The 12,494-nt window shown below is 48.9% G+C and overlaps 1 protein-coding gene across 1 annotated transcript in view; it reads right to left on the bottom strand.

The window, feature by feature from the left end:
• LOC141154086 (uncharacterized) overlaps window positions 1-12,494 on the bottom strand; it is a 61,110-nt gene that overhangs the window by 34,334 nt on the left and 14,282 nt on the right. Inside the window, exon 3 of the mRNA XM_073639573.1 lies at window positions 10,323-10,468. Within this exon, the coding sequence (XP_073495674.1) occupies window positions 10,323-10,468 (146 nt within the window). The remainder of the gene's footprint in view (window positions 1-10,322; window positions 10,469-12,494) is intronic.

The following is a 12,494-nucleotide window of genomic DNA, read 5'->3' as shown; positions in this document are numbered from 1 at the left end:
TGATTGTTACCTCGCCACCAACACAACAGGGACTTGGTGCTCCTGGATGCGCAACACACATGAGTGCCTTCTTGCTGCACTACCTGCAACATGACCCTCGAATTGTGAGAATTAGAAATAATCCTGACTACTGGGTTGCCACACTGTTAGATCCCCGGTACAAAAGTAAATTTGCAGAAATTATTCCTGCCATAGAAAGGGATGCACGCATGCAGGAGTATCAGCAGAGACTGTTGCAGAATCTTACATGTGCTTTTCCACAAAATACCAGTGGTGCACGTAGTGAATCTCACAGTTCCAACTTGCCAACCGTGGGACCGTCAAGTGTTCAGCACTCAAACCGTAACAGAACCACAGTATCTGCTGGTAACATCAATTTTGCAGAATCATTTCACCACTTTTTTAGCCCATCCTTTGCAAGGCCACAGGAGACAAGAAGTCTGACACATAGTCAACGCCTAGAGACGATGGTACAGGAGTATCTCCAAGTAAACATTGAAGCCACGACTGTGTCACTGGACCCTTGCTCTTTTTGGGCTTCCAATCTGGATAAATGGCCGGAGCTCGCCACTTACGCCTTGGAGATCTTGTCATGCCCCGCAGCCAGCGTTCTGTCTGAACGTGTGTTCAGCGCTGCTGTTGGTGTGCTGACAGATAAGCGCACGCGGCTCTCCACTGATAATGTAGACAGACTCACGTTCATAAAGATGAACAAATCATGGATCCGAAACGACTTTTCTACCCCTGTGTCATCCTGGGGAGAGTAAAATCTTGATGATTGGTTAAAATCACCCTACCAACCGTTTTAAGCTTTCAAATTACTAATCATGTTTATCTGTATCTTGGCTGGAAAATAATTTGGGCTTTGTAGCAGTGTGCAGCACTGATCCTATTAGGCCATCTATACTAAAGCTTCACCAGATTTAAAATTAATAATAATTTTTAGCTGCATCTAGCCCGGAAAATAATTTTGGGGCTCCGAGATGCGCAAGACACATAAGTGCCTTCTTGCTGCACTACCTGCAGCATGACCCTCATATTGTCAGAATTCGAAGTAATCATGACTACTGGGTTGCCACACTCATAGATCCCCCAAACTTTTCGATCAACCTTTTCATTTTAATAAAGACCAAAAAAATGGTCATTTTTGAAATTATAAGCATTAGCAGGTTGTTAGAAACTGAAATCAAACAGTTTTCAACTCAAAACTTTATTCTAGGTGATGTTACATTTTCACATAGGACCCCTTGTTCGAAAGGAGCTTCTGAACTCTCTCGTCCATTGAGTTTGTCAGGTTTTGGATGGTTTCTGCTTCAATTGTTTTGCATGAGGACAGAATACCCTCCCAGAGCTGTTGCTTAGATGTGAACTGCCTCCCGCCATCATAGACACTCCTTTTAATGATGCTCCAAAGGTTCTGAATGGGGTAGAGGTCAGGGGAGCATGGGGGTCACACCATAAGTTTGTCCCCTTTTATGCCCATATCAGCCAGAGATGCAGATGTTTTATGTGCAGCATGAGATGGTGCATTATCATGCAGAAAAATGATCTTGCTGTGAAATACACGGTTCTTCTTCTTGAACCATGGCAGGAAGTGCTGTTTGAGAAAATCCACATACATTATGGAGTTCATCTTTAGCGCCTTCAGGGATCCTAAAGGGGCCGACAATCTCTCTCCCCATGATTCCAGCCCAAAACATTACTCCACCTCCTCCTTGTTGGCGCTGTAGCCGTGTTTACGTGGGGTGTCCATCAACCAGCCATCCTCCACTCCATCCATCTGGACCATCGAGCGCTGCACGGCACTCATCCGTGAACAAAACAGTTTTGAAATCAGTCTTCATGTAATGTTTGGCCCACTGGAGCCGTTTCTGCTTGTGTGAAGTGGATAGAGGAGGTCGACAGGATGGCGTATGCACAGCTGCAAACCTCTGAAGGACCCTGCATCTTGTTGTTCGGGGGACGTTGGAGGCACAAGCAGCTTCAAAAACTTGTCTGCTGCTATGACAAGGCTTTTTTGCCGCTGCTCTTTCAACCTGACGTAATTGCCTGTAGGAAAGAGTCCTCAATTTGCCCTTATCAGCACGCACACGTGTGTACTGTGAATCAGCTACATACTTCTTGATTGCCAAGACACTTCATCCTGATCATCGCACAATGTTGATTGTAGTCATGCCTTGACCTAAACACTCCACAATTTGTTGCTTCTCAGCAGCCGACACATCCTTTTTCTTTCCCATTTTGGCAGAAAATGTAGGCTGCTTAATAATGTGAGACAGCCTTCTTAAGTAGTCTTGCCTTTCATTGGACACACCTGCCAAACTAATTAGCACAGGTGTCTGCAATTGCTTACAGTGATATAAAGAGCCCTGACACACATCACCATCAATGAGTTTAACTGACAAACAAACAAATTCTTCCCTTATCACTCCTAAACACTTTTTGCATAATAATTTGGAACACAGTGTACATGTGCTTTTCCACAAAACACCAGTGGTTCACGTAGTGAATCTTACAGTTCTAACTTGCCAACCGTGGTCTGTATGGAGTTGTTCAATAAAGGGCCCAAAATTAAGATAACATAGATGGGAGAGGTCTCTATGAATAGGAATTCCTAAGTATTTGATACCCTGTGAGGGCCAGGCAAAGGGAAAGTTGGACTGGATGGAATCCTATATGGATTTGGGGAGGGAGACATCGAGGGCCTCAGACTTCGCTGCATTGATTTTAAAATTTGACCATGTAACAAAGTGATCTATTTCAGCCATAACAGCAGGGATGGATATATGTGATTGAGTGATATATACTAGGACATCATCAGCAAATAGAGAGCACTTGTACTCGGTGCCTCCCACCTCAATCCACCTAATATTGGGGTTATGGCGAATTGATGAGAGCAGGTGCTCCGTCACTAGGATGTATAAGAGAGGGGACAGAGGACATCCCTGCCTTGTCCCATTGGTGATTGTGAAAGGTGATGAAAATGTTCTGACGCGCCCCCTGGGCCTTGGGACACCCGGAGCCGGACCCTTTTTGGTGGATGCTGGTGGTTGTAGTCTCCGTGGCGGCAACCCGGTTCCGTGGCTCAGGGCGGTCAAACCAGTGGCGGAACTATTTATGTGGTTTTGATGTTTAAATGTCCGACTACGCCACCCGTGGATTGCGGTCAGAGTGAACCGCCGCTCCAGGGCAGACCGCTGAGGCTGATGTTGTGGGTGCAGCAGAGCGTAGCATAACTCCCCACGGGAGGAGTATAGCCTCAGGGCAGTGTATGTGGAGGATGGGGGTGATGGTGCAGGGCAGCAGCAGTAATGACACGGAGTCAGTGATGCAGTCCAGGGCCTTTACTCACAGTTCTTATTATCCAGACCACGTCTGCAGGTAACGGCTGCCCACGTCGTACTGTGCTCACCAGGTGAGGGGCTCAGACAACTCCCAGATAACTTTGGAGCGCTTCACAGGACCCCCTTTGTGTGTCCTTTGTCTGGCCTTTCTTACCAACCCTTCTGTCCGGCTGCCTCGGGCCTCCTCTTGGTAAACTTGGCGCCAGTTTCCCTGACCCTATGTGGTGCCTTCCTAGCGGGTGTAGCGAGGGGCTGCGCCACATAAAATGTCACAGCCTCCTGTTTCTACCTGAGGGTCGTTTCCTGCCTCCACTAGTTTCGGGGACCGGTCTCCCCCTTTGGCCTGACCCCTCCACGCAGGTGGATTCGGGCGTGCGGTGGCGACTCGCCCGTCCGCACCCCTGAGATCTCTTCGTTCCTCGTTCCTGGAGCCTTCTCCGCTCCTCTTCCTTCCTTCTCCCTCTTCCAGGCCTGGGCCTCTGTTACTAGGCCCGCCTCCGGAGCAGAGCTCATGCAGAGCCCCTGCTCCCTGCCACTTCTGCTCAGACTTCTCTGCACTGAACTAAGATGGTGCCCACCTTTTATACTCCCTTCTCAATGCACCCAGGAACTGCTTCCTCCCTGCTCCTGCACTACAGGGTTCCCCTTCCTCAGTGTTCCCTCCCCCCACTCCAGCCAGGGACAGGGACTGTCGTGCCCATCTCAGGGGCATATTGGTCGCCCTGCCCCACGGCAATGTGGTGTAATGCATGCAGGTGTCAGGTCCTGATCCACACTACATCCTTACCTGAGAGTGAGATATCACACCTCTGGGTGAGGTGCAATACCTCTGTAGCAACCGAGCCCTCAGGGTGCTACAGTTCCATTTATCTTCAGCCTAGGAGACGTATTGCGATACAGGGCCGTGATTTTGGCTATAAAAGGGTCCCCTAGACCCCTACCCCAAGCTTTTTAAGAGAATCATATATGGCGTGCCAGGAGACTCTATGGAATGCTTTCTCAGCATCCAACGAGAGTATCTAATTACAAATTTTTAACTGCATCTAGCCCAGGAAATACTTTGTGCCTAGTAGCAGGGTCTGCTAGTCAGCGGATTATCCCGGCTGTTAAGCAAGCTACACCACCTGTAGTTTGGACACTTCATTTTTTCAAAGGAAATGCTTCGGGACCACGGGATACTCAGTGAAGAGCATCAGGAGGCACCCCAAGGCATAGGGGCTCGGAGTGGCAGTAGGATGCCTTGCGGTGGACAGCCGAGCTCGATCCTTATAAAAGCTTTTTAACTGCAGCAGCTTTAGTGGACGCTACTGGAGCTGGAATTACGCGGCTGCTGGCATGAGACTTGCCCTCCAATAGATCCTTGTAAATGGATTTAAAGTGTATTTATTCAAATTAGAGAGACAATTTAAATTAAAAAGCTTAGAGCTGCCTCCACCACAGGGGGGCTCGCTCGACCCACCAGCGGACAGGCACCAGTATTGGGAGAGGGGGGCTGGCCGTCAGGGTTCACCGCGGCTCTGGCACAAACCCGGCGACACGGAGGTGGCACGGGCAGGAGCGGACTGAGCGTGTCGTCTTCTCACTTTTTGGATTTTAGAAGGGCATGACATGCCTATATCTGTGTCTCCCCCTCCTTTTACTCCTCCACCTCTTTTCTTTTCGCATGACTATATGTACTTGTCACTTTTCCATGTGTTAGTTGTGTCTTCTGAGCAGTTTGTCAGCTTTTGGACACCTTTGAAGGTGTTTTCTATGTGTTTCTATGTGTTTTTGTTTGCCTGCCATTGGTTTTAACGGTGTTCGAAGGTGTTCGACGAACAGTTCGACGAACAGTTCGGCGAACACACGGGTGTTCGACGAACCGAACCGAACTCGAACACTACGGGGGTGGCTCAACACTAGTTGGCACCCGCTTTCTCTAGGCCTATCTCCAGACCCGCGGTTTCCAATCTGGAGCCTGAGGCTATGGACATATCCCGGACTAAGTCTAAGTCCCCTCATTCCCGACTTATACGTCCCCTGGAGTACCCCGTTAATAAGGTCTCCAAGCAGTCGGGAAACGAGAGTGTCTAACCACCGTTGGAGGGGGTGTGTTAGATTCAGGGGTCTCGTCCTCCAAATTACTTTAAGAGGTGACGTTGTCCTTCAGAACAACTGTGGTAACAGCCAAGGCGTGGGTGGATTCGGGAGCTGATGGCAACTTTTTGTCTGCAGCATTTGCCCAGAGACATGCCATTCCTATGGACTTACTGCCTAGGCCAATGAACATCAGGGTGGTCAGTGGGTCCCTGCTGGATACACAAATTACCCACCAGTCTGTTCCTCTCACCATGTCGTTTCCTCAGGGTCACCGGGAGGTTATCTCTTTCCTTATTATCCTTGGGGGATTAGATGAGGTGTTATTGGGTCTTCCTTGGCTACGCCATCACTCTCCACACATTGACTGGTGTACAGGGAGAATTGCATCTTGGGGTAAAGACTGTGCGCCCCAGTGTATGATTACAGCTGCCCGAGGAGCAGTCTCTGAGCCTCCTTCTGACTTTTCCGCTCTGCCTGTTCAATACCGGAGCTTTGCGGATGTCTTTTCTAAAAAGGCTGCTGAGACTTTACCTCCCCACCGACCGTATGACTGCCCTATTGACTTGGTTCCCGGTACTGAGCCTCCTCACGGTAGGGTCTACCCTCTGTCTGTACCCGAGACCCAGGCCATGTCTGATTATATCAAAGAGAATCTGGCTTGGGGGTTTATCAGAAAATCTGTCTCTCCTGCGGGAGCGGGGTTTTTCTTCGTTCAGAAAAAAGGGGGTGATTTGCGTCCCTGCATTGATTACAGAGGATTAAATGCCATCATCATCAAGAATAAATATCCTCTGCTCCTTATTTCTGAGCTGTTTGACAGGTTGCGAGGGGCTCATATTTTCACTAAACTGGACCTGCGAGGGGCATATAATCTGGTGCGAATCCGTGAGGGCGATGAGTGGAAAACAGCCTTTAACACTCGTGATGGCCATTACGAGTATCTCATCATGCCTTTCGGATTATGCAATGCCCCCGCGGTTTTTCAAGATTTTGCCAACGATATCTTTCGGGATTTGCTGCTATCTTCCGTGGTAGTCTATCTTGATGATATTCTTATTTTTTCCCCGGACCTCTCCACACACCGAGAGGATGTTCGCAGGGTTTTCGAGCGATTGCGAGCGATTGCGAGCAAATTCCTTGTACTGTAATCTGGAGAAGTGTCAATTTGAACGAGAGTCGTTACCGTTCCTGGGCTACATAATTTCCAGTAAGGGATTGGCTATGGATCCACAAAAGTTGGTGGCGGTACAGAACTGGCAAGAGCCCCATTCTCTTAAAGCAGTACAACGCTTCATGGGCTTTATTAACTACTACCGGCAGTTCATACCACATTTTTCCACCCTGGTGGCTCCCTTAGCCGCTTTAACCCGAAAGGCTGCCAATCCCAAGGACTGGTCTCAGGAGACATCCAAGGCATTCCGGGAGATTAAATCCTACTTTGCTAGAGCTCCCATTCTCCATCGCCCGGATGTGGACAAGCCGTTCTTCCTGGAGGTTGATGCCTCTTCTGTCGGAGCAGGAGCGGTTCTCTCCCAAAAGAATGAACAGGGTCGGACAAGACCATGTTTTTTCTTCTCCAAGACCTTCTCTCCAGCAGAGAGGAATTATACTATTGGTGACAAAGAATTGCTGGCCATTAAAATGGCTTTTTCAGAATGGAGGTACCTCTTGGAGGGAGCTAAGCATCCGTTTGTGGTATATTCCAATCACAAAAATCTGTTATATCTACAGACGGCGCAGCGTCTTAACCCAAGGCAGGCCAGGTGGTCTCTTTTCTTTTCACGGTTCAATTTCTCCATTCACTTCTTAAAAGGAGAGAAGAACCCTCGGGCGGACACTTTGTCCCGGTCCATAGATATGAGAATGAGGATGAGCCAAGGCTCATTGTTCCGCCAGAGTGTATGCGAACGCTGGCTCCAGTGTCTCTAAACCAGGTTCCTCCCGGGAGGATGGTTGTTCCACCAAATTTACAGAACGAGGTACTGTCCTGGGCACATGCCTCTAAGATCGGAGGTCATTTTGGGGTCAAGCGTACCACAGAACTTCTCCAATGCTCATATTGGTGGCCTCGGTTATCCCGGGACGTTAAGGAGTATGTCCAAGCATGTGTCTACTGTGCGAGAAATAAACCATCCCGTCAGAAGCCGGCTGGTCTTCTTCATCCGTTACCCGTGGCGGATAGACCTTTGGAGCTGGTTGGGATGGATTTTATTGTGGAGTTGCCTAAGTCCCAGGGAAACACGACTATATGGGTGGTGTCTGACCATTTCTCTAAGATGGTTCACCTGGTCCCTCAGCCTAGGGTCCCTTCATCCCGGGTTCTGGCATCGTTGGTCATTCGTCACGTTTTCCATCTCCACGGGATGCCTGATAGGATTGTCTGTGATCGGGGTCCACAGTTTTCCTCCCGGTTTTGGAGAGAATTGTGTAATTTGCTCGACATTTCGACATTGAACTAAATCTTTCCACTGCTTATCACCCAGAGACCAATGGGTTGGTGGAACGCACTAATCAGACGCTGGTGACATACTTGCACCATTTCGTTTCGGCCAACCAGAATGACTGGTCGATATTGCTTCCCTGGGCAGAGTTTGCCTTAAACAACGCAGTGGCGGATTCCACGGGTCAGACTCCGTTCCTCCTAAATAATGGTCAACATCCGCGAGTCCCGGATCCTAAGCCGGTTTCCTCTGTGGAACCTGGGTCAGAGATTGGGCTCAGGAGGCGTGGAGGTTTGGGATCATACCCAGGAGGCTATTTTGGCTTCCAAGAATTGGATGAGAGAGTCGGCTGACGCTCATCGTCGTCCAGCCCCCGTATTCTCCCCGGACTACAGAGTGTGGCTCGCGGCTCGCAACATCAGGGTACGCGGGGAATCCGCTAAGTTTTCTCCCCGTTTTATTGGTCCTTTCAGAATCCTGGCCCAAATAAACCCCGTAGTGTACCGGTTACAATTACCTCGACATATGAGGATTCACGACACCTTTCATGTGTTGCTTCTCAAGCCGATTCGTCTGACCAAATTTTCGGAACCCCAATCTGCTCCAGACACCAGGGGTGATGATTTTGAGGTACAGGCGATTGCGGGGTCTAAGATGGTTCGGGGGAAAATTTTTTACCTCGTACACTGGAGAGGTCATGGATCTGAGGATCATTCCTGGGAGCCTGTGGACCACATTCATGCCCCCCTGCTCATTGAGGAATATGAGCATCAAGTGGAGGGGGAGGTTTGAAGGGGGGATAATGTTAGGCGCCAGGCGCTTGCTGGATCAGAAATGGTTTCTGAATCATCAGTGGATTCTGTGGTCTCCCATTCTGGTTCAGCTGGGGCTGATGCTGCACAGCATCGCCGTCGGTCCCAACGCCTAGCCAATGCACGAGAGGTACAAGTGGTATCTCGTGTATTTGTGCTTAGCAACATGAAGCACAGGTTGCAGAGAGAGGCTAGGTCACTGCAGCCTAAGTCTAAAATGCTTCGCACTGAGCATGTCCGTGACCTTGCGGATCATGATTGGTGGTTTGGCACCCACCTGACCCGGTGACCTGGCACCGTCTGATTGGTCACGGGTGTCGTCACCAATGGTGCGACAGTGGGGCAGGGCTTAAACTTTAAAAGGCCCGCCCATAAACATGGCAGTGCGCTCAGATCATTTGAGCTTATGATGCTGTTGTGTGGACGTCTGTGCCACGTGTAGATTCCGCTAGGCAGGTTAGCTCCATAGAGGCAGGTAGCTTCGTCTGGCAGTCTGGCTCAGCCATAGGGGTCGCCTAACACCCCGCCCGAGCAGCCTGCAGACGTCCTGTTCACGGCTATCGTCTATCAGACACGTGGAGTGATATCCTGCTGTCCGGTAGCACGCCGGCTGGAGGCACGTGTTCCCTGTCGGCGTAGTCACATACGCATCCTAGCGCCACCATTGTAGTCCCTGTGCAGTTAACAGGACTACAGATAGTTTTTCTCCGCCTATCTCTCGTGCTGCTAACGGAGATAGAGCGAACTGTGAGCAGTATATCACGGAAGGGTCTATCATTTCAATTGGTTACTTTGCTTTCCACCCAGAAAGTGTTCGGCAGCAGTCCTCCAGGCTGCATCGCGGACCCCGGGGTCGGTTGCGTTCCATTATAATAAAGTTGTCCGCAACCGCCCTCCTAGCATATAGATTCTATTATTACTATAGATTATATTGGGTATTACTATAGATTAGATTATTACTATAGATTCTATTATTACTATAGATTCTATTGGGTATTACTATAGATTATATTATTACTATAGATTAGATTATTACTAAAGATTATATTGGGTATTAGTATAGATTATATTATTACTATAGATTCTATTATTACTATAGATTATATTATTACTATAGATTATAGTGAATATTACTATAGATTATATTATTACTATAGATTAGTCAGTGTTACTATAGATTATATTATTACTATAGATTCGATTATTACTATAGATTATATTGGGTATTAGTATAGATTCTATTATTACTATAGATTATATTATTACTATAGATTATATTGAGTATTACTATAGATTATATTATTACTATAAATTATATTGGGTATTACTATAGATTCGATTATTACTATAGATTATATTGGGTATTAGTATAGATTATATTATTACTACAGATTACTTTTGCTTTCTGCTTGCAGCCCCTTTCTCAGTCGGTGTGAGATTATAATCTGTGTGTTATAGATTACAGTCCGGGTTCGGTTATAATCAGTTATTAATATTACTCAGTCTTCTATAACAGTCGTCGTTATTTATTACTTTCTTCCATGGTCCTTTGTGATTCCTTTATCTGTAGAGTTTCTTAGTTTCTATACCGTCCACAGTCAGGACTGACGCGGACTTGATCAGCCCCGAGCCTCCGAGGTCTTTACCTTCAGTTCGGCGTCATCCGCTTGTACCACCACCATATGAGACTTCTGGACCCCACAGTCTTGTCGGCTTTCTTCCCATGATTTTTTTGCTTTAGAAAAGTATAAACATTTTGTGCCGAACATTTTCCAGTTTTCCGGGCATAATCCTGAAATAAAGGGAAGTGCAGCAGAACATGGAAGTTATTATACACTTCACATATAGATTCATCCCGTCCTCAGATCAATTCTCACAGATTATATATACACCCGTATAACATATGAGCAGCACGGTGGCTCAGTGGTTAGCACCGTTCTATATAGAAGGAAACACAGTGGCTCAGTGGTTAGCACTGTTCTATATAAGGAAACATGATGGCTCAGTGACTAGCAATCCCACTAAGGAAGTCATCTGCCAGGCGTTTGTTTCTTCTCCCTGTGTTTGCCTGGGTTTCCTCCATGTTCTTCGGGTTCCTCCGTAAGATGTATTGTAAGCTCCTCATCACCTAAATATGAGCGCATGGCCCGGTGCTGACCTAACATGAGGCGGTGCAGCAACCATCACCTAAATATGAGCGCATGGCCCGGTGCTGACCTAACATGAGGCGGTGCAGCAACCATCACCTAAATATGAGCGCATGGTCCGGTGCTGACCTAACATGAAGCGGTGCAGCAACCATCACCTAAATATGAGCGCATGGCCCGGTGCTGACCTAACATGAGGCGGTGCAGCTCCCCATCACCTAAATATGAGCGCATGGCCCGGTGCTGACAAAACATGAGGCGGTGCAGCTCCCCATCACCTAAATATGAGTTCATGGCCCGGTGCTGACCTAACATGAGGCGGTGCAGCTCCCCATAACCTAAATATGAGCGCATGGCCCGGTGATGACCTAACATGAGGCGGTGCAGCTCCCCATCACCTAAATATGAGCGCATGGCCCGGTGCTGACCTAACATGAGGCGGTGCAGCTCCCCATCACCTAAATATGAGCGCATGGCCCGGTGCTGACCTAACATGAGGCGGTGCAGCTCCCCATCACCTAAATATAAGCGCATGGCCCGATGCTGACCTAACATGAGGCGGTGCAGCTCCCCATCACCTAAATATGAGCGCATGGCCCGGTGCTGACCTAACATGAGGCGGTGCAGCTCCCCATCACCTAAATATGAGCGCATGGCCTGGTGCTGACCTAACATGAGGCGGTGCAACTCCCCATCACCTAAATATGAGCGCATGGCCCGGTGCTGACCTAACATGAGGCGGTGCAGCAACCATCACCTAAATATGAGCGCATGGCCCGGTGCTGACCTAACATGAGGCGGTGCAGCTCCCCATCACCTAAATATGAGCGCATGGCCCGATGCTGACCTAACATGAGGCGGTGCAGCTCCCCATCACCTAAATATAAGCGCATGGCCCGGTGCTGACCTAACATGAGGCGGTGCAGCTCCCCATCACCTAAATATGAGCGCATGGCCCGGTGCTGACCTAACATGAGGCGGTGCAGCTCCCCATCACCTAAATATGAGCGCATGGCCTGGTGCTGACCTAACATGAGGCGGTTCAACTCCCCATCACCTAAATATGAACGCATGGCCCGGTGCTGACCTAACATGAGGCGGTGCAGCTCCCCATCACCTAAATATGAGCGCATGGCCCAGTGCTGACCTAACATGAGGCGGTGCAGCTCCCCATCACCTAAATATGAGCGCATGGCCCGATGCTGACCTAACATGAGGCGGTGCAGCTCCCCATCACCTAAATATAAGCGCATATCCGGTGCTGACCTAACATGAGGCGGTGCAGCTCCCCATCACCTAAATATGAGCGCATGGCCCGGTGCTGACCTAACATGAGGCGGTGCAGCTCCCCATCACCTAAATATGAGCGCATGGCCTGGTGCTGACCTAACATGAGGCGGTGCAGCTCCCCATCACCTAAATATGAACGCATGGCCCGGTGCTGACCTAACATGAGGCGGTGCAGCTCCCCATCACCTAAATATGAGCGCATGGCCCGGTGCTGACCTAACATGAGGCGGTGCAGCTCCCCATCACCTAAATATGAGCGCATGGCCCGGTGATGACCTAACATGAGGCGGTGCAGCTCCACATGACATAAATATGAGCGCATGGCCCGGTGCTGACCTAACATGAGGCGCTGCAGCTCCCCATCACCTAAATATTAGCGCA

Source organism: Phyllobates terribilis, unplaced genomic scaffold (assembly GCF_046119375.1).
Source record: "Phyllobates terribilis strain yellow unplaced genomic scaffold, ASM4611937v1 Scaffold_1__5_contigs__length_1240528914, whole genome shotgun sequence".
In the NCBI taxonomy this organism is placed as follows: domain Eukaryota; kingdom Metazoa; phylum Chordata; class Amphibia; order Anura; family Dendrobatidae; genus Phyllobates; species Phyllobates terribilis.
This window is presented reverse-complemented; position numbering and strand designations above follow the sequence as displayed.